Genomic DNA, 24,123 nt, shown 5'->3' with positions numbered 1-24,123 from the left:
TTATTTTGATATATCACAGTGAAAGATTTATCGTCCTCTTTTTTTTTTTTTTTTTTTTTTTTTTTTTAAAAAAAAAAAAAAAAAAAAAAAAAAAAATAGAAAAAGAAAAATCGTGTTTGTTCACTGATGTACCTACAATTCCAAACACTAGTTTGGAATAAGCATTCTTCAGTACCCATACGATTGAAGGTGTTTTTATAACTATTCCCAAAGTCACACCAATTATCTCCCTTAACTGAAAACAAAGGATCTGTGTGGTATTATTTCTTGTTACAGACTGGCAGACGAAGCAACTCAGATGCCAAGACAACAGTCGACACCTCTGAGGTACATGCACCTGGAGGCTAGATTCATGCCCATGCTATCAGGTCCCAGTGACCATCATACACTGAAGACTGAGGAGGGCTCATTACCGCTGTGACAAAGGGACAGGCAGTGCTTTTTTCTTTTGTGCCCATCAAGTCTTGACTGTGCTTTAAAACTGCTTCCTCAGGGACTATCTGTCCTATCTCAAGGAACCATTCACCCCAGCCACAGTCTCAGAAAAGGAGCTCCATCCTCAGCAAAGTCAGGAGCACAGTGGCCACCATCAGGCAGCACCTTCCTCTCCCCAGAAGCAGAGCTGAGTATGTACTCTGCAGGCAGGTGGCAAAATCCTGCACCACTCCTGGCTCAGGCCGACAGGCATTCAGGGAGGGGAAGGAAGAGGGCAGGGAGAGGAGGACTTTTATCCTACCTTTGCTGCAACAATGCTGAGCCCCATTCCGTTCTGTTTTTTTAGGGTCACAGTGATTATCTCAGGTTCTTTCCTCAGAGGCTGGGCCTAAAGATGAGAAGAGAAGCTCACTGTATGACACGAAGCACTTCCACGTGCTTAGAGCACCAATCAACACGTTGCCAAAAGCACAGTCATTAAACACACAGCTTTTAATTTAGGAGGCAAATAATCAAAGCCTGGGAGAGAATTTTTCAGGGAAAATAAAATTATGTGGCATCAAGTCTTTTGTTTTATAAACCAAGACCTGAAATCTGTCTCCTGAGGAATATGATAATAAATCAGAAAGACAGATAATCAATGATTCAAAAAACTCCCAGAATATTAGGTAATCAGAAGTTGGTGTTACTTTGAACACCAAGAAAAGAGAGTAAGGTCCATAAAAGCAGAGGTGTGTTCCCTTTATTAGGTTAAGTGAGGCCACATATTTAGTGTAACAACAACAATTCAATTTTGGTGGAAGTCTGATACATGTTCAAATCTAAAGAATACCGTGAAGCCAAAATAATTACTGTGAACTTAATATATAAAACAATATCCTTTAAAAAAAAAATCCTTTTAACTCTCCATTTGAAGTAGACTTTTTCTTAAAATGAATGAAACTTACTATTTCAAAAGTCAATTACATGATATACATTTAATAAAAGGCAGAAATGACTAGTAATAAAATATTTTGCCAATGAAAAATATTTGTCTAATAAAATCTTTCAAAAGTATAAGCTTTAAAAATATAAACTAAGACTGCCACAGTTGTGAACATAAGTATTCACTTTTAATTTTTATTTATTTTATGTGTATGATTATTTTGCCTGTGTGACTGTAAATGCACCATGTGCATGCAATGCTCACGGAGGGCATAAGAGCAGATCGGATCCCCTAGAACTGGAGTAAAGGACAGTTGTTAGCTGTCATCTAGGTGCTGGAAACCAAACCCAGGTCCTCTGAGAGAATAGCAAGTACTCTTAAAAGACCCCAAGTATTCATTTTTGTTTGTTTGTTTTGCTTTGCTTTCTTGAGACAGGGTCTTCAGTTTGGCTGGGGCTCACTATGGAGACCAGGCTGGCTTTGATCTCACAGAGATCTGCCTGCCTCTGCCTTCCAAATGCTGAGATTAAAGGCATGAGCCGCCATGCCCAGTCTACATATTCATTTTGAAAACATCCCTTATTACTATACAAAACTATACAGACCCTAGCTCAGGGAGGAAAATACATACGTATCTATATAAGCCAAGATTTTAACATGTCTGAATCAACTTGGTATTTGAAAATGATTTAAAACTTTTCCTATCATAACAATGTTTAGTGTAAGCAAAGAACCAATTTATATCATCTTTAAGTCATTAGAAATGTATTTCATGCTCCAGTCCACCCAAATCCTCAAAATACTTGCCAGTTCTGTGTTCTCACGCATCAGGTGACTTTCATAATCTGCACCTTCAAAATATATCGTCCAAGTACCTGGTGACCGTGTGTGAGGAATTAACCTACAAAATCCTAAGAAGGAAACAGCAAATCAAAAAACAGAAAAAACATACGTTGAGACACAGATTTCTAACAAGAGAAGTGAGATAAGTTATTGTTTTTGTTGCTATTCCAAGGCTGGCCTGGAACTGATCCTCCTGCCTCAGCCTCCCAACTGTTGAGATTTTACCAGCATACAACAAACACTATGCCCAAGTGAAGGTTTAATTATCTTAGTGATCATATTTTTCTTTCATATTTCTATGCCTTTATTCCCTCTGAAAACTGAATTATCAGATGTTTAAAAATCATGTGTTTGTTTTGATCCAGTAGGATTTTAGCGACAAAAAAGAGAAACTGGATGCCCTCTCCTGTGGATCCCAAAGAAGTTTTTCTTCTTCTACAAGAAAATAATGAACGGCCTGTAAATGCATCCCTGCAGAACTATTTACTCACTACAGTGGAAGAGCATCAATGACATACATCTTCATTTAGGAAAGATACCAGGAGCCAAAGAACGGCACAGACATAGGTTACTGACCCACAACATCGGACACCGGGTTAAATGACTTACACTACTGACAACTCAACTTGTACATCCCTGGGGTTAGGAGAGTCCTTTCTCGTTACTTTCTCCAAATTTTCTTCTAAGTTCATATTTAAGTTACTGACAAATAAACTTCAGAATCATTTTATGTCTTAACAAATATTTTGTTTTTTTCTGAGACAAGGGCCTTGAACTTACTTCGTAGCCCAGGCTGGCCTAAAAGTCATGATCCTCCTGCCTTAGTTTCCTGAGTGCTGGGGTTACAGACATGCCCCCAACAAACCTGCGAAGGATATTTCTGAGGCTGGGGTTATAACTCAGTATCCAGCACTTTGCCCAGCACATGCAAAGGCCTTAGTTGGATCCCTGATGTTATCCTCATCAAGGGCAAAGAACAGATTCATAATATGAAGGTTTCATTTAGTCACGTTTTATTCAGTGTTCTTCAGGACTCTGTGAAGTCCTGTCACATAGGCCTTCTCTGGGCGCTCTTCCTCTTGCTCTTGTGCCAAGCCTGCTTGAGGACTCACCAGGCCTGGGTGCTGCGTGACCAGAGCCGCAGCCCCAGCTGGGGTCTCCCCTGGTCTCATGTTTTATCGATGGAGTCTAATTTGGATTGGCATTTTCAGACATGTAAGACAGATTATTTGTGGGTGAGGGAAGGTATCAAAGATATAGTTAAAATTTTAAATATAAGGTCGGGCGTGGTGGCGCACGCCTTTGGTCCCAGCACTCGGGAGGCAGGGGCAGGCAGATCTCTGTGAGTTCAAGGCCAGCCTGGTCTGCATAGTGAGTTCCAGGCCAGCTGGGGCTACAGGGAGACCCTGTCTCAAAAAGAAAAAAAAAAAAAGTAATTTTACTTAAAAAAAAATCTGTTTCAATCCAGTCCCACTGATACGTAACCACAGTCTGTTTTCAGTCTATGAAGGGAATTACAAATCTATGAAGATTCTGAAATTTCAGCAATTTAAATTATGATTTTTTTTATATATGTCAGGTGTCTTTATCAAGCTCTGCATCACACTGCTAATAGAGACTGATTTGTCTTGGCTTGAGCACACATCACCATCAGGCCTAAGTCTAGGCTGCTTTTATAGTCTTCTCTCACACAACTGCACCGTATGAAAAACAAAGGAACTGAGAGTCCACAGCAGTTCTTTAATCAGCTTACAGAGAGTAGAGTATGAAGAACCAGACACTCACACCCTAACCCTCGACCCAACATTTTATGTCTTTTAAAGTGCGCTAGGCTGATTGAACTGTAAACATCCAACATGTATGAAATAATGCAGAGATGCCAAGATCAGAATGAAAGCCTACATGCCCTATGATCACTCAATCAAGAGAGGCTGGGGGGACAGGAAGGAAGCTCTTCACTGAGCTAAAACCTCACTGTTTCCATTGCCGACAAACACCTATGGCACACATGAAAACAACTGGCATTTGCTTGTATGTTACAGATTACGTACATCTACAAAATATTAGCAAATCGGTCTTCCTGTTTACTTATTTACAAGATACTAACTAAAGAGTGTCTGGGTACTTAGCAAGCAGCAGGCCCGTGTGCTGTGTGAATAGGAGCAGAGGAGCCCAGCCAAGCCCTACATCCAGGAACTCAGCCAGGGCACTCACACTCTCACTGGGGAGGCACAGTGGTACTCACATCCCTCTGTGATGAACCAGCACCCCAGTTACCAGTTTATGCATAGTGTTGATAAAGGCCTCTGGAAGTATCCCGGGAGACATGGCTCCTCCCAAGGGCAGTTCTACAGTATGTCTACAGAAGTCGGTAACACAAAGGAATCACTCTGAGGGACACTGTGCCTAATGTTTGAACACGGCTTCCAACATGACCTCCTGACATGTACACACAGAAAGATGTCTTTAAGCAGCCCTCTAGCAAGCAGTCAGGTATGTCGTCTGTGCTCCTTAGGCTGTGGCCAGGGGCCATGCTTCCACAGGTTTGGCTTCTCCCACTAAAGCAGGACACCTACTGGAATGTTCAAAACCATATTGCAGCCACTGTGGACTTCACTATGGGGTCACGGGTGTGATCTGTGCCTTGACTGACAGCTCTTCCTGCCTATACCTGCTCCCTTCCCTTCAGCCTTCACACAGGGTTTTCTAAGTGGTCTCATCTCTGCCTCTCTGAGCACAGCAGGCATGACAGCAGGGCCACAGCACAATCGGTCTTGCAAACAACCAGGGAAGAAGCAGTTTTTCAAAGTAATGAATTTTCTACTATCAAAATCTTCAATACTTTTGAAGATGTTTAAAGATATTTATTGTGGTGGGCGAAACACTCACTGAAGCTCGTTGTCACTCAGTACACTGTCTGCCCACGTCATTATTTGCTGTCTGAAGGAACCTGTACTTGGAATCTATGTTTCTCTTCAGCTATTCTCCACATTAAACTGTTAACAGATGGAATTAAAATCTGGTCTGCTTTAAAAGCCTACACTTTAGGGGGCTGGAGACGTGACTTAGTGGTCCAGAGCACTATCTGCTCTTGCAAAGGCCCTGAGTCCAGTTCCAGCACCCACAGGGCAGCTAACTCCATCCATAACTCCAGCTCCAGGGGACCCAATGACCTCTTCTGGCATCTGTGGGCACTGCACACATGTGTTACACTCACATGCAGGCAAAATACTCATACACATAATAACAATTTTAAATGTTTTTTTCTTTTTTTTTTTGCTTTCTTCTTTAAAAAAGCCCCTACTTTAGGAAAATACAGTGGTGTTTTCAATTGATACAGACTAGCAAGACAATGTACCAAAGGTCATCTAAACAGCCGGAGAACTGGAGCTTGGTGTGGCTGGCCTGATGGTACTGGCATGCAAGTGGACCTGGTGAAGTGGCCCCAGAAGCTGCAGGACACTGGGTACGCACAGAGCCCACCCCTACATACAACCTATCCGATTCTCACAGCAACTTCTTGGTCTACTTTATAAAACAAAGGAACCCAGGCAAGGGGTGATCTTCCTATGGTAGCACAGCTTGATGGCCTGGGCTGTGATTACTCAGAATCCAGGGAGCCTGTGCTGCTTTCCCCTGCCAGGAGAAAGGTGTAGTCAAAGGCCCTTTGTTATGGACCCATGTGGGAAGAGCAGGTGCTCACTCATGGCACACAACACCCCACGCAGGTCATGTCCGGGCATGTGGGATTCTTTTTCATAGTGAAACACTACTTGAGTCATGGGAACAAAGCTTCCTCAGGAGACCTGGCACATTCCCATTGGAGTGCCTGCTATTAGATAGCCAGAAGGTTTACTTCAAGCCAGCTACAAGTCAGGCATGAGCAGGAGCATTTACCTCTCTGGCACAGAGGTTCTAAGAATTCCTGTAAACCATTTGGAATGTTTCTGACGACATCACAGGAATAGCCATCTTCTGGCAGAAGAAAAGGCAGCTGCAGGTCAGGGTCCTCCTCCAGCTGCACATCCCTCCCATCGCTGCGGGCAAGCTCGTCAGCAGTGTTTTCAGCGACAGCCACCACGTTTTCTATGAGATCCTGCAGAAAACAAATGCCGGCTCACCAAGAGAGGCTCCCTGACAGGATGCAGGGATGCTGTACCTGCCATCTCAAGATGCAGCCGACACAATACACGAAACTGGCTTCATAAAGCACACACTATTTAAGATTAAACAAAACACCAATTAATTCACGATTACTTAAATTTGTTTCATTACAAGATGTTCTTCTCTTTTCCAAAGTGGTTGGTTTATTTTGCACAATTCTTTAGTGCAATGCTATTAAGTTGTTAATAATCATTTCTGTAGATTGTCCAGTGCCATAGAGAAAAATCTTACCTGTGGTCAATTATTTTTTTTAAAAGGTAAACTATTTACATTTCAAAGTGTATTAATAGATGAAGGAGCCGCTGAATTGGAGGGGCTATGGATGATTTGTTTTTAAGAATATGCTACTGACACATACACAGAACTAACATGCCTTAAGTGCCTGGTCAGTAAAACGAAGACCCCAGATCAGTCACCACTTTCAAGGCAGGAACAGAACCACAGCCCCCGACAAGCAGCGCCGGTCTTGGCTGCCATCTTCTCCTTTCTCTGTAGAGAACAGCTACCCAGGTTTCTACTGTCACTATTAGTTTTGTGTCTTTCTGAAATGCAAACCGCTAGGTGCCGTGATACACACTTAGACTAGTTTCTTTCGTTATTGCTGCTCTGCATTACCAGTCACCCAGGTTGTTGCAGGCAACAACAATTCTTTCCTCCTGACTGCAGCACAGTGTTCCTTCATGTGACTATGACATGATTTGTTGATGCACTGGCACTGATTGGATGATTTCCAGAGTTTAGCTGTTTTGTGCATCTTTTACTGACATGAAGTCCAACACTGAATTTCATCCACTCATTAACTTACATATTCTTCAGGACACAACTGGCTCTGAGGGTACATGTTATGCTTTGGATATGGTACATCCCCCTAAATGCTCATGTGTTAAAAGTTTGGTCCCCCAGTGATCAGAGGTGAGGCTTCAGGAAAATAATTACACCACGAAGACTCTGTCTTCATCAATGGATTAATTGCTGGTGAATTTTAAATTTGTATAGGGTACTGTGAGGTGGTAGAACTATGGAAAATGGGACCTGGTTGGAAAAGTGGTTGCTGGTGGGGGTCTACCTTTGAAGATTAGATCTTGTTATGACCCCGTCATGTCTGCTGGATACTTTTTCCTGCAGAGTTTATATCTATTCCCTCCATATAGAGAGGGCAAGGACTGACTAAAGAAATGACTTCACCAAGTCTCACTTGGTCAACCAATGAATTTAAATGGTGTTTCTTACAGGAGCACAGGTAAGGGGCTATGCAATAGGAGAACGGGCAACTTGTAGGCAGCTATACCACTGAAGATGACTTTTCCCAACTCACAGCAATTGTTACTTTCTCAGATATTCTTGGGGAGGCGAAAGGTCTGGTGTTGCTTCCCACCCCTTCCGTTCCACTACGGAATGCCAGTGGGTCCAATCCTGTTAAGGGTCTTGAGGGTCCAAAAGGTGTTATCAGTTGCTCTTGTTCTAAGATGCAATGCCATGTCATGCCCCAAAGACAAGAGTTCCACAACACTTTCTGTTTCCTGGATGCCAGAAGGTAGGCTGCTCTGTTCCATAACATTTCTGCCTTAATTACAGTCCAGACCTCTGAAAACCTGAGCCCAAATCTTTCCCCCTTCAAACTGTTTCTCTCGGGTGTTTGTCACATCAATAAAAATTTAAGACAGTAGTATCAGCAGGACATCTCTATATGTAAACAGACAGTGTGACAGAAATTGTGTGTGGGCTTCTCACCCTGTACTCCTTATTTCAGTGTGTAATCGTATGTCAAGGCTCCACTATCCTTTCTGGATGAGACTCTGGATGTTACCAATCAGACATCACTGCACACAGTCTAGGACACAGCTGTGCAGTGGAAACTCATGCTGTTGCTGATGGCAAGAGCGCACACGTGACACTGAAAGGTATCTCTGTGGCTCAGGCTGCAGTTTTGGCCATCTGGCGCTCAGACACAGGGTGGGCGGCACTCCAACCCAGCTCCCTTTCCTCTAGTTCTCCCAATGATTTCCCAAGAAGTAGTGTCCCGAGTTAAACTCTTCCTATGCAAATTCCTGTGCGGTTTCTACTCTCTGCACTGAATGTCTAAGACATCAGCAGCACAGTAAACTCCTAAGATCTCCTAAGACTCACATGCGACATCTGAAGTATCGCTGTGGCTTTAGCCACAAAATGATCCCCTAAGATAATTTTCAGTAAGCTAACTTATTGACAAATTAAGTAAGTCTCCCTCCCCCACCTCTTTTAATCCCAATTTTCCTGTGCAACATGCCCACGCCTTGGGTAACATGGTAATATTCACTTACCGTAGGGATAAAAGGCTCATCGGGTGCACAGTGGTAATTTTGTAATAAGGCTTGAAGCTGCAGTGAATTTAACTTAAAGCAGGTGCTATTTATATTTGGAATGTCATCAGATACATACTTGTCCATGGTCAGGAGAGTAGTCGCCTATTTAAAAGAACCAATGTTAGGAAATATGATAACTTAGAAATACTTTTCTCTTGGGCTGAGGGGTAGCTCAACATAAGAGCACATGTGTGAGGCCCTGGATTCATTTCCCCAGCACTACAAAAAACCTTCTATGTAGTATCTGTAAAGCTAATAACCTGCTAATTTGTTTCTGAAATCCAGGGTATTTAGAGACACCTCTACTAGCAAGCATCTACATCCATTAAGCTAAAAGCAGACTTTCATAGACTCTTAAGATTGAGGCTGGTCTAAAAGCCTTTAAGTCTATGAAAACATATAATTTGACTCAAGTATTAATGTTTATAATGCACTTTAAAAAGTCTTTTTGAAAGTTGGAATATTTACACAGCAATCCGAGTTATGTTTTATAGGAACCTGATAGTTCTGCTGAAGTGAATTTTGATAAATGTCTGAGAGCTGACCAAATGTTCTATGTCCTAAATCTCTTCAGAGGAGACAAAGGAGCAAATAACAAAGTCATACATTAAAGCAAGTTTTAGAACTGTTATGTTTTGCAGCTGCTGATAACCCATTTCTTTAACTGTGAACACCAGTTCTTAAGTCTCTGATATCTAAAATTTTCCCTAAGAGCTATTAAGACATTGGGATAGGACTTGGCTTCCTAAGAGTTATTTACTGCTCGTTTGTTTATTTTTATTTTATATGTATGAGTGTTTTGCATGCATGTAAGTGCACCCATGTCATACAAAGCTTGCTGATGCCAGAAGAGAGTGTTGGATCCCCTGGAACTGGAGTTAGGAATGGCTGTTAGCTGCCATGTGGATGCTGAGGACTGAACCCAGGTCCTTTGGAAGAGCAGCCAGTGCTCTTAACTGCTGAGCATTCTCTCCAGACCTATTGCTCATGTTTAAATTGGCATTTATTCTTCAGCATATGGCTTTCTAAAACATACTTTGATCTCAACAAAAACAATTCTTTAATGATATTTTTATAGTTTATTTATTAGTTTATTTTATGTGTACAAGTGTATTGCCTGCATATAAGTCCACCCATGTTCTTAGTCACCATGTGAGTGCTGGGAACCGAACCCAGGTCCTCTGCAAGAGTAGCCAGTGCTCTTAACCGTTGAGTCATCTCTCCAGCTCCTTTAATGATATTTCTATTCTACTATTTACCCAGTTATGGGGTTATGAGGTTATCAATGTCCCTTGAAATTCTGATGTTAGAGGTCTAGCCTCTCACAGAAAAGCAACCTCGTTTAGATATGGTCCAGACAGAGGTAATTTAGCTAAAAGAGGGTCAGTAGGTACAGCCTGACTGGTACCCTTGTACAAACCAGACACTTGGACAGACACGCATCCAAGAAGCGTGCCATGTGAAGACTGTAGCAAACACTGGGAAGACTCGACAGGCTAAGGAATGCCAGTCACCTATAAACCACCAAAGAGGTAGGTGAGCAGACTCACCCTCACCCAATTCAGAAGGTACTCACCCTGCTAGGACCTTGGTTTTGACCTCTAAGTCTCCAAAACTGAGACAATAAACGTCTGTTAATTAAGCCACTTGGTTTTGGGTGGTTTGTTACAGTCCAGATGCTGCCATATCACCGTGTGACACACACATAAAAAAGGCCAAGAAGAAGGTGTCGAGGCTTCATCACACCCCAGGTTCTGCCCATCATAAAAATCTTACATTTACCACAGAACATGTGGACAGGGAAGGGGAGCCGGGGGGGGGGGGGGGGGGGGGGGGGGCAGAACGCACCTGAACAATCCTACTCAAGTGACAGTCAGCTGCCAGCTCTAGCCCCTGCTTCTCTGCCCATGCTTCAATATGCCCCAGCTGCTGGCGGATAATCGCTCCCCAGTAGTGGGAGCAGAGCCCTGAGTCTGGGTCGGTCACCAGTCTGTTGAACAGCCACATGTTGATAAAGTGGAAAAGCTGGGAGAACAGCTGGATGGTCAGGGCAGCATTGACTCTGCAGCGCCGCAGCAAGGACATGGCTCCTGTGAGTGTGTGCAGCACATCATCTGTCCAGAACACAGGATGGAAAGACAAGGACCAAACGTCACCTTAGAACCTTCTGAGTCTGAGCAGCTTTAGAGAGTCATAGATATGGCAATTAATAACTCCTGTCAAATCACTTAAAAGTGCTAATCTCAAAGAGGAGACAGTGGTGTAGTCTTAAACACAGGTACTAACTAAACATAATTCACATGTATGTTTACCTGAAAGACTGTTTTTAAAAAGTATGACCAACGTGGCATACCAAAAGTGAGCAGATTATTTAAGTGATGTCAACTTTTTTCTTTGTATTTATTTAAAGGCATACCAAAAGTGAGCAGATTATTTAAGTGATGTCAACTTTTTTCTTTGTATTTATTTAAAGGCATACCAAAAGTGAGCAGATTATTTAAGTGATGTCAACTTTTTTCTTTGTATTTATTTAAAGGTTATTTAAGAAACACATCCTTTATATATGGTCAACACTAAGATAAAATTAAATTGTCGGGGGGCACAAAGAAGATCTTCACCTATTTTTGGTCTTTGCAGACTGTTCTCCTCAGGATCATCCAGAAAGGCTGGCATGTAGTTATTAAGTTCTGACTGCAGACAGTGAACCAAGTACCTGAAAATATGCAAACATTTTTAATTACCTCAGTAAGGAGCATGGAGAGTGTCAGACTTGTTGTCATAAAGACTATAGGTATTCTTCAGAAATATTTTCCACTAAAAATAACAAAAGCTGTACTCTGAGCCTCTTGAAGCAGAGTCCGTGGAAGGCAATGTTAGTCACTGCACTCTGCTGTGCTTCTTGGTAGGCATCAAGGAAAGTGAAAACCTCTAACATCCATTCTGAAAACTGAATGTGAAACATAGCTTAATTCTTTACAGAGTATGCTTCTTACTTAAATGCCATTTGAACTAGGTGCGCTAACACATCCTGAGCATCCAATGTGATCCGACTTAGGTCTCGGTCCTGCTTGATGAAGTTGAGAAGCTCAGATGCATTTGCCATCCAGAAGGCAAGCGCCCCTGCAATGTTCTTTTGTTTCTGTAGACAGAAAACATTTCCATAAACACATGACAAGCAAACAAACAGAATTAAACAGGAATGCTCCTGAAAAGCTGAAGCTAGACCAGTACCTTCCCGTCCTCACCAAGTATTTATCACAGATACCAGATACTTATGAAGGAATTTAGGTACACAGAGCAACAGGAAGCAGATGACCACTGCAACTGCTTCTTAGGATTCGTGTATACAAACACTTTAGTCTAATTGGCTAAAATTTGCAGAATCAATAGAAAAATGAAGATATCATACATTATCAAACCAAATTGCAGATTGTGCATTATCTGGTAATCTGTGTAGCACACACATGTATCCATGGTTACCCCCACACATGTATCCATGGTTACCCACAGCCACCCTGATACTTGTAGTCACTGGCTTGGACACCATGCAACTCAGTATCAAGTACTGATCTATCACGTCCTCTCCCGACCACATTTGCAGGCCAGGCAACCTCAGATGAGATCCAAAGAATAGGAACCAAGGATGAATAATAGAGAAGAAACAGAACATTTGTCATTTCATATCCACACTGAAGTGCATTAAGCAGAAATTATGAAATGCTGGTAAAAGTTGCACAGTCAAAAAGGATTTTAGTACTGCGTGTTTCAGTTGCTGAATGAGTGTTATGAACTGCTCAGTCCAGTGTTTGTAGGCTCATATTTGACATGGAAGCAGCATGAGAAACTCAGCTAAGCCAACACAGCTAGGATCAGCTCCCAGCAGCATGTCCTACCTGGTCAACCTGGTCTACTTCCTGGAGAAAAACGGACGAGGGGAAATCAAGCAGAACGAGAGAAAGAAACTTGTAAACAATCATGATCGTTTAAAACCAAAACACTAACGTGAAGGTACGACATGAGGTACAACATTCAGTTACGTTATTTCCACATTATCTTTTCCTCTTTGGTTCTAAAGCACCTTCTGAAAGTATAACATAAAAGATTAGCTTCATGTTCTTAACACTGGCACAGGAACTGAGTTTTTATAAAGGTGGTCATAACAAAACACAAATGAGCATACTGATTTCTTAAAAAGATCTGCAAAGGAAGGACTTCCAAACAATTCGTTAATGGCTCTGTGAGCTGACTTCTTAAATGCAAAGGAGTCCATTCCTCTAAACTAATTATCAGAATGAGAAAGGAAAAAAATCAACAGAAACAATCAAATTAAAAGCTGAGCACTTTAAAAATGCATGTAACTCATATCTATACTGCAGGGAATCCACTGTTTTTTGTTTTTTTTTTTAAGTAGAATTTCAATTACTTGCTGCCCTAACTCTTCCCCATACTGAAACAGTCCTCCAGTTGCATACTAACCCTACTCTGAAGTTCGAAGGCCGTCTCTGGGCAGTGGGAATGGCCCTCACTAGCAGACAACAGCAAAGACAAGCTCTCAATGGCAGCCTGGTGGCAGGAGCGCCACAGTTTGAGAGGTTTGACAGGTGCACACAGGCAGAAGACAGACAATGACTGGATGACAAGGGAGAAGGACGTTCATGTTTGTCCACAGAGCGATGGGACCAGAGGAACAAGAGTCTCCAGATAAAATGAACTTCACCCTTATCTGTTCCTTGTACTCACTCAAGTGCAAAAGAAACATTTGTGGAAAACTTTTGGCTTTTTAAAACAATTTTTTTTTAAACAGGGCACTGGCTGGGAACGCCCAGAGGCCAGGGACACGCCCAGCACTACCACCTTTAAAACAATTTTGAAAGAATTAAAAGATCATTTTGGTTTCCCTTAAAATATCAAGAGTAAATTAATAAATATATCACCAAACCATTTAATCGGAGCATTTAGCACTGCACTACTAATTTCTTAGCTGAGTAAAAGCATTTAGAAGTTAAGAAAACTTTTTAAAATCTGTAAATTTACTTATAATAAATAACCTTTACAATTAAATCTTCAAATTATCTGCAAATATGAAAACCAGCTGTGCTAGTGTTGTCACCTCAGGACTGACACAGTTAAAGGAACCAAACATTCTATCGACAGAAAACCTCTAACAGGTTTATGAACAAATTTCAACCTAAGTAATTACTCTAAGTAATAAGTTTGTCATAAACGCCATCATTCCTATACACATGCTGTCCAAAACATGCTCCTGACATCACAGCAGGCCCATGAGAGAGGAGTAAGTGCCCCCCATACACAGAAATACCTAAGGGCATGGACAGCAGGAGCAGGGCTCGGGAAGGGAAGACGTGCTGCGCTTTGGCACCACAGAACATTCTGGAGGTAGAAGCTGCACAACACTGTGGCAGTAAATGCCATGAAGCTGCTAACACTGAAAGTGCAGCTGACTTCATATCCTGTGAATTTTATTTCAACAGCCGAAGGAAAATTTTACTTTCTCATAGCTAGCATTGCAATTTCTCAGGTCTTTCTCATAATTATTCCACCATCACATACAGTTTATCTTCATTTACTCTAAAATTTTCAGAAACAGAAAAGGTTTATATTTTCTTTCAACTTTTAAAGCTATGCATACCCTATACACTTTATTTTAGAAAAAGCATCTCAAGCTAGAGGCGAATGTAACCAGATCAGAAGTGTTACAGAAACTGACAAGGTATCCACAATGGCCCCCAGCAGGCTTGTCGGGCTAGCACTCACCTGAATGACCCCTTCCATCATGCTCACCATCTTGTTGACGACAGCAATGGCCTTGTGGGTGCGCTCTGTAGGACTGATGTCGGGCCTGTGCTGGCTGGACAATACATACCGGCATGCCATGTATAGTACATATGTAGGTGACAACTTAAAATGGACTGTAGAGCTATTGGTATAATTTATAATGGCAGATAAAAATGAATCTTCGGCTGTTGAAAAAGTTATAGAAAAGAAAAAAAATGAACAAAACACAAAAGTCATCTGGAGGAGAATGGAACAAAAATTCATTCACAATAGCAGAATCCAAAATTACTCACAACTTTCCCTGAATTCAATGCTCGCAGGCAGGATCAGTTCAGGCCCAGCAGCATCCTGGGCTCTAAAAGAAAAAAGCTGACATGACTTAAACTGCCTTAAAATAAGGCCAATGCTAACAGTATCACTAACAACCTATGCACATTTCTGTAACTAGGTTTCTTTCCATACAGTTTTCAAATACAACATACTCAACAGCATAGTCTCTAGCCTCCTTTATAACCTACTCAAACATTCAGATGAATGGGCAGAAGGCTGATTCCTTGAAGGATAGACTTCCACCAGGAGAGTGGAGTTGACACAGGACTCTGGATTATGAATGAGCGCTGCCTGTCTGGGACAAGGATCCTGCTGTCCTGCACCTGCTAAGCCACAGCTCAGGTGACAGTGAAAGACACTACTGAGAGGTATCAGAGACGCTAAACCATGGTGAGCTAGAAACTGAGTTTTTATACATAGAAGAAAGCATTTCTGAAGAGCTGGGCATCATTTCTTTTCTTTATAGACATAGGTCTAAGTAAGCTGACCTATGAAGTTTCTTTTAGTCATACAGTATTTCTTTTTCAAAGCTCACAGTAAAGAATACCTTTTAAAAAATCATTCTATCATTTTTCCTTAAGGTCGCATAAATTTCAGGTACTTCCCACCACTTAGCCTGACACCACACAAATAAGGAAGTATTAAACAACATAAGTAATCTGAAGAACTTCTACGAGCTAGCTAAGCACTCATCTGTTTCCAGGTATTTGGGAATAAAGGGGTTCAAAGGCTAGCATTTCCATCTCTGTTAGTAGAACAAAGTTCTTCAAACAATGAAATCACCACTCGGGTGGCTAGGGAAGAAGGGCCAACACTCCCTTGCCAATCTCCTCTTCTAATTGTGAATCTATATACATATACGCACGTATCCAACAGGCTGAACCAACCTCATGCTAACAGTGATCAAAAAATATTTGAGTTCTCTATCTGGGCTTCCTAGTCAGACTATATCTGGTGCTGGCACCACTCCAAGAAGGCATCTGCATCTACGTCTGCTACCAGCAGCAGAGGCAGAGCCAGTCCTTGGTGTCTAGCAGTTTTACTTCTGGCAACCCTGAGTACACCCTGCAGGCAGGTGGGCTGGTGGAGGTCAGGAATGCCAACAGTCTTCACTGCTCTGTAGAGAAGGAAGATAAGAGAGTCGCTCAAAGCCCAGGCAGCCTTGGCCTCCAAGCAGGAAAAGAGTAGACTGGGAAGCAAGGCCAGAGCCGGCTACACAGGCAGTCTCTGGGAGTCTCAGAAAAGCATTGGTAGGGAGTCAAAAGGTGCCTGAAGAAGTAGCAACATAGAAGAGACCTCAGGTCAACCAAAGGGGGGCGAAACTAAGAGTGCCACCAAGACCCAGAAAGCAACCCCAGCTCCAGGGAAGAAACCAAGCAGCAGACAGAGGAGGAGGGGGAGGAGGGGGAGGGGGAAGAGGAGGGGGAGGAATGGGAAGAGGAGGAGGAGCAGGAGGAGCAGAAGGAGGAGAAGGAGGAGGGGGAAGAGGAGGAGCAGGAGGGGGGGCACCTTGCAAGCATCCTCACAGGGGCTGCAACTTGAGTGCAGCCTACTCCCTGGTGTCTCAGCTCCGGGGCCCCTCTTGCCTTCATCACTCACCACTCACCACTGCAGGCTCTGCAGCACTGCCCTGCGTGGGGAGCAGATTTCAGTCCCCACACCCTCCTTCCCACATGCACACTTGCCTTCTCTCGACATAGCTAAGGTCCCATGTAGCTGCAGCCTATCCTGCTGCATTCCTCTCTGGCTACCAACCACACTGTCAGAAGGGGGTTCTCAGCCATCTTACCTAGTTCCTGCACTAGGCTGGGGGAGCCCCTTGGGCTATAGGAAGAACAGGTGCTGGGGCCCTACCTACCTTGCCCTCACTTGAGATCTGGTACCTAGTGCAGTGACAGATGGAGTCACCTACCTGGAAAAGGCCCTGTTCCCCGTGCTACCAAAGGTAGGTGGGGTACTCACCCACCTCCCCACTTCTCTGTGTCCCTTCCTTCAGTGGACACTAATGCAGGGCTAGCCTTGCCCGGCTCCTGTTCTTCTCCACCCCACAAGGTTCTGGGTCCACCTTTGTGTCTGTTCACAAAGTACCTTTGAACAGTTATGTTATCTTTGTCCAACATTCGTTCTTAGACACCCACCACTGCCGCTTCTACCAAGTCAAATGCTCATCCCCATCCCCTTCATTCTGTCTGAATTCCCTTCCCCCAAGACATTCTAGGGGAAAGGGTGCTAGAGGGCAGCAGGCTGGGTTACTGACCACCCCACCCTAGGGAAGGTTGGTCACTGCCCCTTGGATATTGCCACAGAGTGAGGAAGTGAGTCCACCCTGATCTTGGTCAGAAAGGGTGAGGAGCCACCTTTCTCCCCTTGTTCTGTTGAGGAGGGCGTGGCTGTTATGTGTCCCAGCCTGGGATCCCCCATCCCACTCTGCTTTTTCCTATTTGTAGTCACTTGAATACTAAAATGTGTAAGATACATAATTACAAATCCAGTGCCCCTTTTTATCTTCACACTAACAATCAGTGTGAACACCCTTTAGATTTGGTATTAAGATTGGGGTCATTATTATTCTAAGTCAGTTTGCTACTGACTATAATTACCAAAAAGGCAGTGATTAGCTTCCTTAACATTTCAAGGAGGACCTATCTTTATCACTTTAAAGTTTAAAGGAGATGATTAGAAATAAGTCTTAACTGTCTTCAAAAAAGTTAGAAAACTGACCCCAAAAACCCAGGTTCTCCCTTTCCGTAAAGTTAAGTGAAAACAGAGCATTGTGAAGTACAATGACTTACAGTGGATTGGAAACATTAAGTTAAATGTTGACTCAAACCGAGGTCAGAGTGTATTTTAAAAAGCCTTGGAGCTGATGAAATGGAAAATCTACATAAGGGTCAAAACTCCTTGCTAGTGGCTTAAAAGTAAGAGCACTGCCGTTAGCGCTTCAGTCCACTCACTACAGACAGGGGCGACAGACTGACTGCCAGCAGCACGCACATAAGACCATCGGTCCACTCACTGAGTAAGGTAATGCCAGTAATCCATTTGCTCAGAAATAAACAAGGGATAGATTTCTAATAGTTTACAAACCAGCTAACGGGAACAATTCTCTTCCAATAGCAAACAGTTCCCTTCTCCCGGTCCTCATGTCTCCCAAGCATGGAAGGATGAGTAAAAAGAATGCGAGAGGCTGGAGAGATGGCTCAACAGTTAGAAGAGACTGCTCCGCAATCATGAGGACCAGAGTCTGGATCCCAGCCCACATAACACACATGCATACACACACAAAGGAAACACAAATAATCCAAAACAAAACACCACCATAAGTTAACACAAATCATTATGATTTTAAAATCAAAACTTTCCATTAAATTACATTCTTCAAAATTTACTTTTCCTATCTATAATGATTTGAGCTTAACTCCATAATTCAGAAAAACAAAGATGCACTTACAAAAAGAATATAATTTAAATATGCAATTATTTTAGTATGGATTTTATACTACTACATTTATAGACATCTAAAACTGCACATAGACAGTTAACATTTTTAAGTTAACCTGGATAAACTTTACAAATTATTTGAATGTTTTCACAAATTTAGTAAAGAGATTATATTGACTAGAAAAAGGAAAAAACTGTCAGTGACAAAAAAAAAATTACCCCCACCACTCAACAGGATTTTATTTGCCTAAAATTAGCATTTTAAATCTACCTATTGAAGTGACTCAGATTTTATGATTGCACCAATTTAAGCATTGCTTATTCCAACATTGGAAATGTGTAAACCACATTAGGAATACAAAGAAAAGTTTACGTTTCCATTTTCTCTTAATATTAACAAAGCTTACAGTACAAATAAAACCTGTAGTATTTCCAAAAAAAAACTTGCCTTGCAAAAAATTAATCAAAATGTTCTTAAAGAAAATAATTTTTAGTTAGCCTACACATGGCTATTTTGTTATAACAAGAACACACTATAAGCCACACGTATTTACTAATTTCCCACGTCTCATCTCTCCTCTTCCCATCTGGAGTCATACTCAGCCACACTTCTCCGTTCCTGTATAGACACATACATGGCTGTGCTCATTACAATACTGATTCATCATGCTCTATAACAGCAAAAACAAATGCAAATACAAAAAGTAAACTACCTTTTATGACATCCAGTAAAACTCAGATAGCCACCAAAAATCTTGTGTCTGACAGCCAAAAACCCGTTATAAAAATGAAAACTTGGCATCTGCTGATAACTACATATTCCATTATTGGACTGAGCTTATTAAAATCTTGTGCTATGCGGTGCCCTCTGCTGGAGGATGAGAAACTAACAAATGACTTCTTAAGGCCTATGTCTGAATGACAGTTGACTTTTAACCCTAGGCAGGTCAGTATCATCTGCCAATCACCTGCTCTGGATCCCTCTGAGGGAAATAATGGCTTCTTCAAAGCCCTGCAACTGGTCAGTGTTCTGACCCCTGCCAACAACAGGAGCATGCACAGGTCACTGGGTGTTTTGTCCTCTCCATCTGTGACACCTAGGGTCCTAAGGCTCCAAGTACTAGTGGCTCTCACCAGTCAGCACTTGGACATGGCCTGCTACAGCACTTCAAACGATTTCAGAGATCACAAGACAATGAATCCTGATTAAGGAAACATTAAAAATGAAAAAAAAAAAAAAAAAAAGAGAAAGCAGTTCTGAGTCATAAGAAACTAGGCAACAATGTCAGAAGAAAACAACACTTCACCCTTCATGTATCTCAACAGGGGGACACACGACATCAGAGTCTGGGGTGGGATGTATCTCTCCAAAGTCACTGGGGCTTTATATATTTTTAAATGGGTGCAGTAACTCATTTCCTGTGTAAAAATGATCACATGTTAAGATGCTATAAAAACTCCCTTTTTTCTATATGTTGTTCAGAGCTGTAATTCAATGTGCCTATGTCAGTGTGGCTAGACCATGGCATGCAAGGAATGCAATTATTAAATAAGCTTTTTTTTTTTTTTTCAAAGAAAGGAAATACTCATAAAAGCACTGTGAACTTTCTAACTCTGCTAGCTAAATCTCTGTAAACTCAGCAATCTTTACCCCAAAGCCTTCTGCAGGCGGGTCCACTCCTCCCACAGTCAGTCAAAGCTACCTGCTCTCTCTTCGACGGTAGTCCTGTTCCTGGTCCAGTCGGATCATCGGCTTCACCATCCCTCGCTCAGCTGTGCTAGAGGCAGAGGACACCCTGTCACTGTCCAGTCTAGTAGTGCTCTGTACCAAGGAAAGCCACAACATGTTAAGAGTGCAGGCCAGGCAACCAAGCTTTACACTTAGCACTTGGGCAGCCATCTAACACAGGGCTGCCAGGCAGGGAAAGTGAGGGCACATACAGACCAACAATAATTCACAAACAGTTAGGACACTGAGTCTACAGTGTCTTACCCAAAAGGCCATGGCAACAGTATGAAACACACAGCCACTTTGATTTTCAAAGAGCAAGGAGTTAGCTTGAGCAACAAAACTATACATAATGACTTTTAAAGAACAGTAGTGGTTTTACCTCCCAAAGTCCTTTAGAACTCAAGAAAAGAGCTAAGAGGAAGAGATGAAGACTGGAGGCCTGTGTGTATCAGTGCTGCAAACAGACTCAGTCATTATGTAAAGCAAAATAAGCCAAACTCAGAAAGACAAATACTGCATGTTTGTTCACAGATGTGGAAACTAAATTTAACTTTTATATATACACGTGTATATATAAATATATGTAACTACATATACACATGTAATATATGCATGTACTAACATACACGTTTATAGGTCATGAAACAATAAATGGGATCATCAAGGGTGATGAAGAGATCTTAGAGGAGGCAGGAAACAGGAGTGGAATACAGGTCAATAAAAAGCAGAAAAGCAATCAGCTGGGGGGGCACAAGGGACAGCAAGGGTAGAACAAAATGACATGACGATACACACGTGTAACAATGTCATGATGAACCCCACTACTTTGTACCCTAACCTAAAGAAATTGTAAAACAACTGAATTCCTACTCATAAATTAATGCACAATGAATTCAGTACAGAAACTGGCTTCTTGCCCTTAAAGCTCAACACAAAGGAAAAATCCAGATTTACTGGAATACATGTAAATACTTTAAACAATGCACATTCCTAGTCATTTGTAAGGTAGGCAGAAGAGTCACCTCTATTAAAAAAACTCAAACATTAAAATTTTTATTTTATATTATTTTATGTGTATGCATGCATTGCCTGCATGTAGGTAAGTGCACCTGTGTCGTGCAATGCCCGCAGAGGACAGAAGAGGCTGTCAGATCCCCTGGAACTGGAGTTACGGACAGTTGTTAGCTGCCATGTGGGTGCTGGGATTCAAACCTGGGTCTTCTGCAAAAACAACCAGTGTTCTTAACCACTGAGCCATCTCTCCAGCCCCAACATTAAAAATTTTTACAGATCTGAACAAAAGCAAATCTCATGTAGAATTCATTGTATATGTGCTATAAAAACACATAAAAACAAGTACATACACCACCTAGACATTAACAGCTGTTCCTATGAACAGATTTCTATAACCTACTCTATAAAATTACATGCCTATAACCAACACTCAGGAGACTGAGGCAAGGCTACAGTGAGACCTTAAAAGCAAACAAAAACACTTTTTCATTTTGTCATTAACTCCCATCACTTATTTTTATATTACAGAATTAGAATGGCTATAATATCTTGTGGTCTGTTCATGGTAGTTCATGAAGGCAACGTTCCATTATGTTGACTAAAATGTTCATCAGTACAAAGAATGCTTGTGTCAACCGCGTATGTTCATGTACACACTTACGAACAGTACTTCCTTATATTACATTCATGGAAATAAAACCGGTCAATGGATGGCACTATTTAGACAACAAACAAACAAACAAAGAAACAAACAAAACTTATGAATGGCTAGTAAAGGCAAGGGAAAAATAAATTAGGATATGGTTATGTGCTTATACACTAAAGAATTATCGTTAAATGGTAATAACACAAGAAACTGCCCATGAAATAACAGTAGGAAGTAGTGCAGAAAGGTCTGTGGATAGAGAAGCCTCCAGGAGTGATGGGATTAAAGGTATATGCCACCAGACCCAACTGAAAAGGTTAACTTTTGAACAGTTAAGGATTTGACTAAAGGCTAAATTATAATTAAGTTTCTGCAAGACAACAGGTTGGGATTTTAGGGACATCTGATGATAGATGGATTCCAGATTCGATATTTATTTCCTTAACTAATCTAGTCTGGTGAGCACTGTCATGTGTTGTTATTATGCTCTGAGTGCTGATGGTCAAAGGTCACAATCTGATAGCACCAAAGTCATGTATAAAGTCACTTTGGACTGGGGTTGGGGTTTGTTTTGTTCTGGTTTTTTTGCTTGAGTTAGGGTCTCACTATGCAGCCCAGGTTGGCCACAAACTTACTATCTTTCTGCCTTAGTCTCTCCCAAGTGCTAAAATTACAAGTGTAATTTCACCACACCTGGTTTATGTTGGACTTGTTTACACACCCAGAATGTAATACAATTGAGCACATATTAAAGCCTAAAAGGGGTAGCTTTAAAAAAGGGGTACCTCACAGGGAGAGGCAACCGAGAAGTCAGTCTTTACAAAGGAGCTTCTTCCCATGGTGTCCTATAACACAAACCCACAGGTACATCAGGTCACAGACACGTAAGTACCTACCCTGCTTGTCGGTAATGCTGTTCCACTGTGAATATCTCCTCCTAAATCAAAGGTGGTCTCCTGAACAGTTCTATAGGGATGAAAAAGAAACAGAATTAAGTTTGAACTGACAAGATAACACTCTCTCTTAATAACAGCACAGATAGCTAAATATCCCAGTTGTCAAAGATCATCAATAAATTCATTTACTTTTGACCCATAGACTTAAAGACTGACACTATGGTAAATTTATAAATATCTCTTACTGGGATATACCAAATACTCTCAGGGTCCTATTTTTTTTTAATTTTAAAATTATTTTTATTTTGTGTGTATGAGTGTTATGCCTGCATGCAGGTAAGTACACCCATGTCATACATGCCCACAGAGGACAGAAGAGACTGTCGGATTCCCCTGGGACTGGAGTTACGGACAGTTGTTAGCTGCCATGTGGGTGCTGGGATTCGAACCCAGATCTTCTGCAAGAACAGTCAGTGTTCTTAACCATTGAGCTATCTCTCCAGCCCCTCAGGGTCCTATTTTTTAAACTATATATTATTACTGAGAAACTGGAGGCTGGAGAGGTGACTCAGGTTAAGAGCACTTGCTGCTCTTACAGAGAACCCAAGCTTGGTTCCCAGCATCTACATAGTGACTCACAACTGTCTATTTACTCCAGTTCAGGGGATCCAACACCTTCTTTGGGCACCAGGCACACAAACAGTGCACATACATACATAGTACATACATACAGACAAACACCCATACACAATAAATAACTAAAGTTTAAAAGTTAAAAAAAAACTGAATGGACACAAGACTAGGACACAGGCAAGATACCTGATAGCACAAATCTCTCTAAACTACAAAGGACATATGAATGAAATCTGTAAGACTAAGGTGCCCATGGCCCACTGCAGACACAAAGGCAAAGGCAACCACACAAGGAATAGAAACTGCTTGTTTGAGAACCTCTGACAGTTTCCTCTTTTTCGCCTCAGCGCATGGAAACCACTACTTAGACTACAAGAAGAAACAGGAAACGTCTGAATGCTAATCATCAAATCAAGACTAATCCTAATGTAAATCTTTTTTAAATATCTCAAAATACAAAAACTTGTAAAAGCATCCTTATGGAAAATTAACTCCGAATAAAACAAAATCACAACTTCAAGAGGAAAACAGCTAAGGCAAACTACACTGTAGGGAAAGGCATCTAATGCTGCCTGGAAACCAACAAGGACGGGAATAAGAGCTGAATTACTGGATTGTTCTCATACCTGAGAACTACACATTCTAACTTCAAAGCTCAATTTATCAACTGAAAGGAGAGACGTAAGAGTTCAATTGTTCAGTTAGAAATTCCTCTACTTAATTTACTAAGAAAATAAAGTATCTTGCAATGTAAAGCAATATCAAGCTTTGGATAGTAGCTTCTGTTTATTTGGTTTTTGTTTGCTTGATCTTGAGACAGAGTCTCCCTGTAGCCCTAGTTGACTTGGAACTGGGTAGACTAGGCTGGCCTGTATCTCACCAGAGATCCTGTCTCCACCTCCAGGAGTGATGGGATTAAAGGTATA

General features: G+C 41.7%; 1 protein-coding gene across 10 annotated transcripts in view; it reads right to left on the bottom strand.

Moving 5' to 3' along the window:
• Nucleotides 1-24,123, bottom strand: part of Afdn (afadin, adherens junction formation factor) — a 130,175-nt gene that overhangs the window by 49,244 nt on the left and 56,808 nt on the right. For 5 of the 10 annotated variants that reach the window (XM_017796841.1, XM_029561000.1, XM_029561002.1 and 2 more), the window contains 12 exons: nt 22,565-22,634; nt 19,980-20,098; nt 14,799-14,860; nt 14,485-14,690; nt 12,603-12,623; nt 11,703-11,848; nt 11,328-11,422; nt 10,558-10,823; nt 8,668-8,811; nt 6,101-6,299; nt 2,168-2,271; nt 737-823 (listed from right to left, as the gene is read on the bottom strand). In XM_017796841.1, the coding sequence (XP_017652330.1) occupies nt 737-823; nt 2,168-2,271; nt 6,101-6,299; nt 8,668-8,811; nt 10,558-10,823; nt 11,328-11,422; nt 11,703-11,848; nt 12,603-12,623; nt 14,485-14,690; nt 14,799-14,860; nt 19,980-20,098; nt 22,565-22,634 (1,519 nt within the window). The remainder of the gene's footprint in view (nt 1-736; nt 824-2,167; nt 2,272-6,100; nt 6,300-8,667; nt 8,812-10,557; nt 10,824-11,327; nt 11,423-11,702; nt 11,849-12,602; nt 12,624-14,484; nt 14,691-14,798; nt 14,861-19,979; nt 20,099-22,564; nt 22,635-24,123) is intronic. The other 5 variants (XM_017796852.1, XM_008827878.2, XM_017796853.2 and 2 more) reach the window with 1 other exon arrangement.

The sequence above is a fragment of the Nannospalax galili genome, unplaced genomic scaffold, assembly GCF_000622305.1.
Source record: "Nannospalax galili isolate Female #2095 unplaced genomic scaffold, S.galili_v1.0 scaffold1873, whole genome shotgun sequence".
Classification (NCBI taxonomy): Eukaryota; Metazoa; Chordata; class Mammalia; order Rodentia; family Spalacidae; genus Nannospalax; species Nannospalax galili.
Note: the sequence above shows the minus strand (reverse complement) of the source record. Positions and strands in the feature narration are given on the sequence as shown.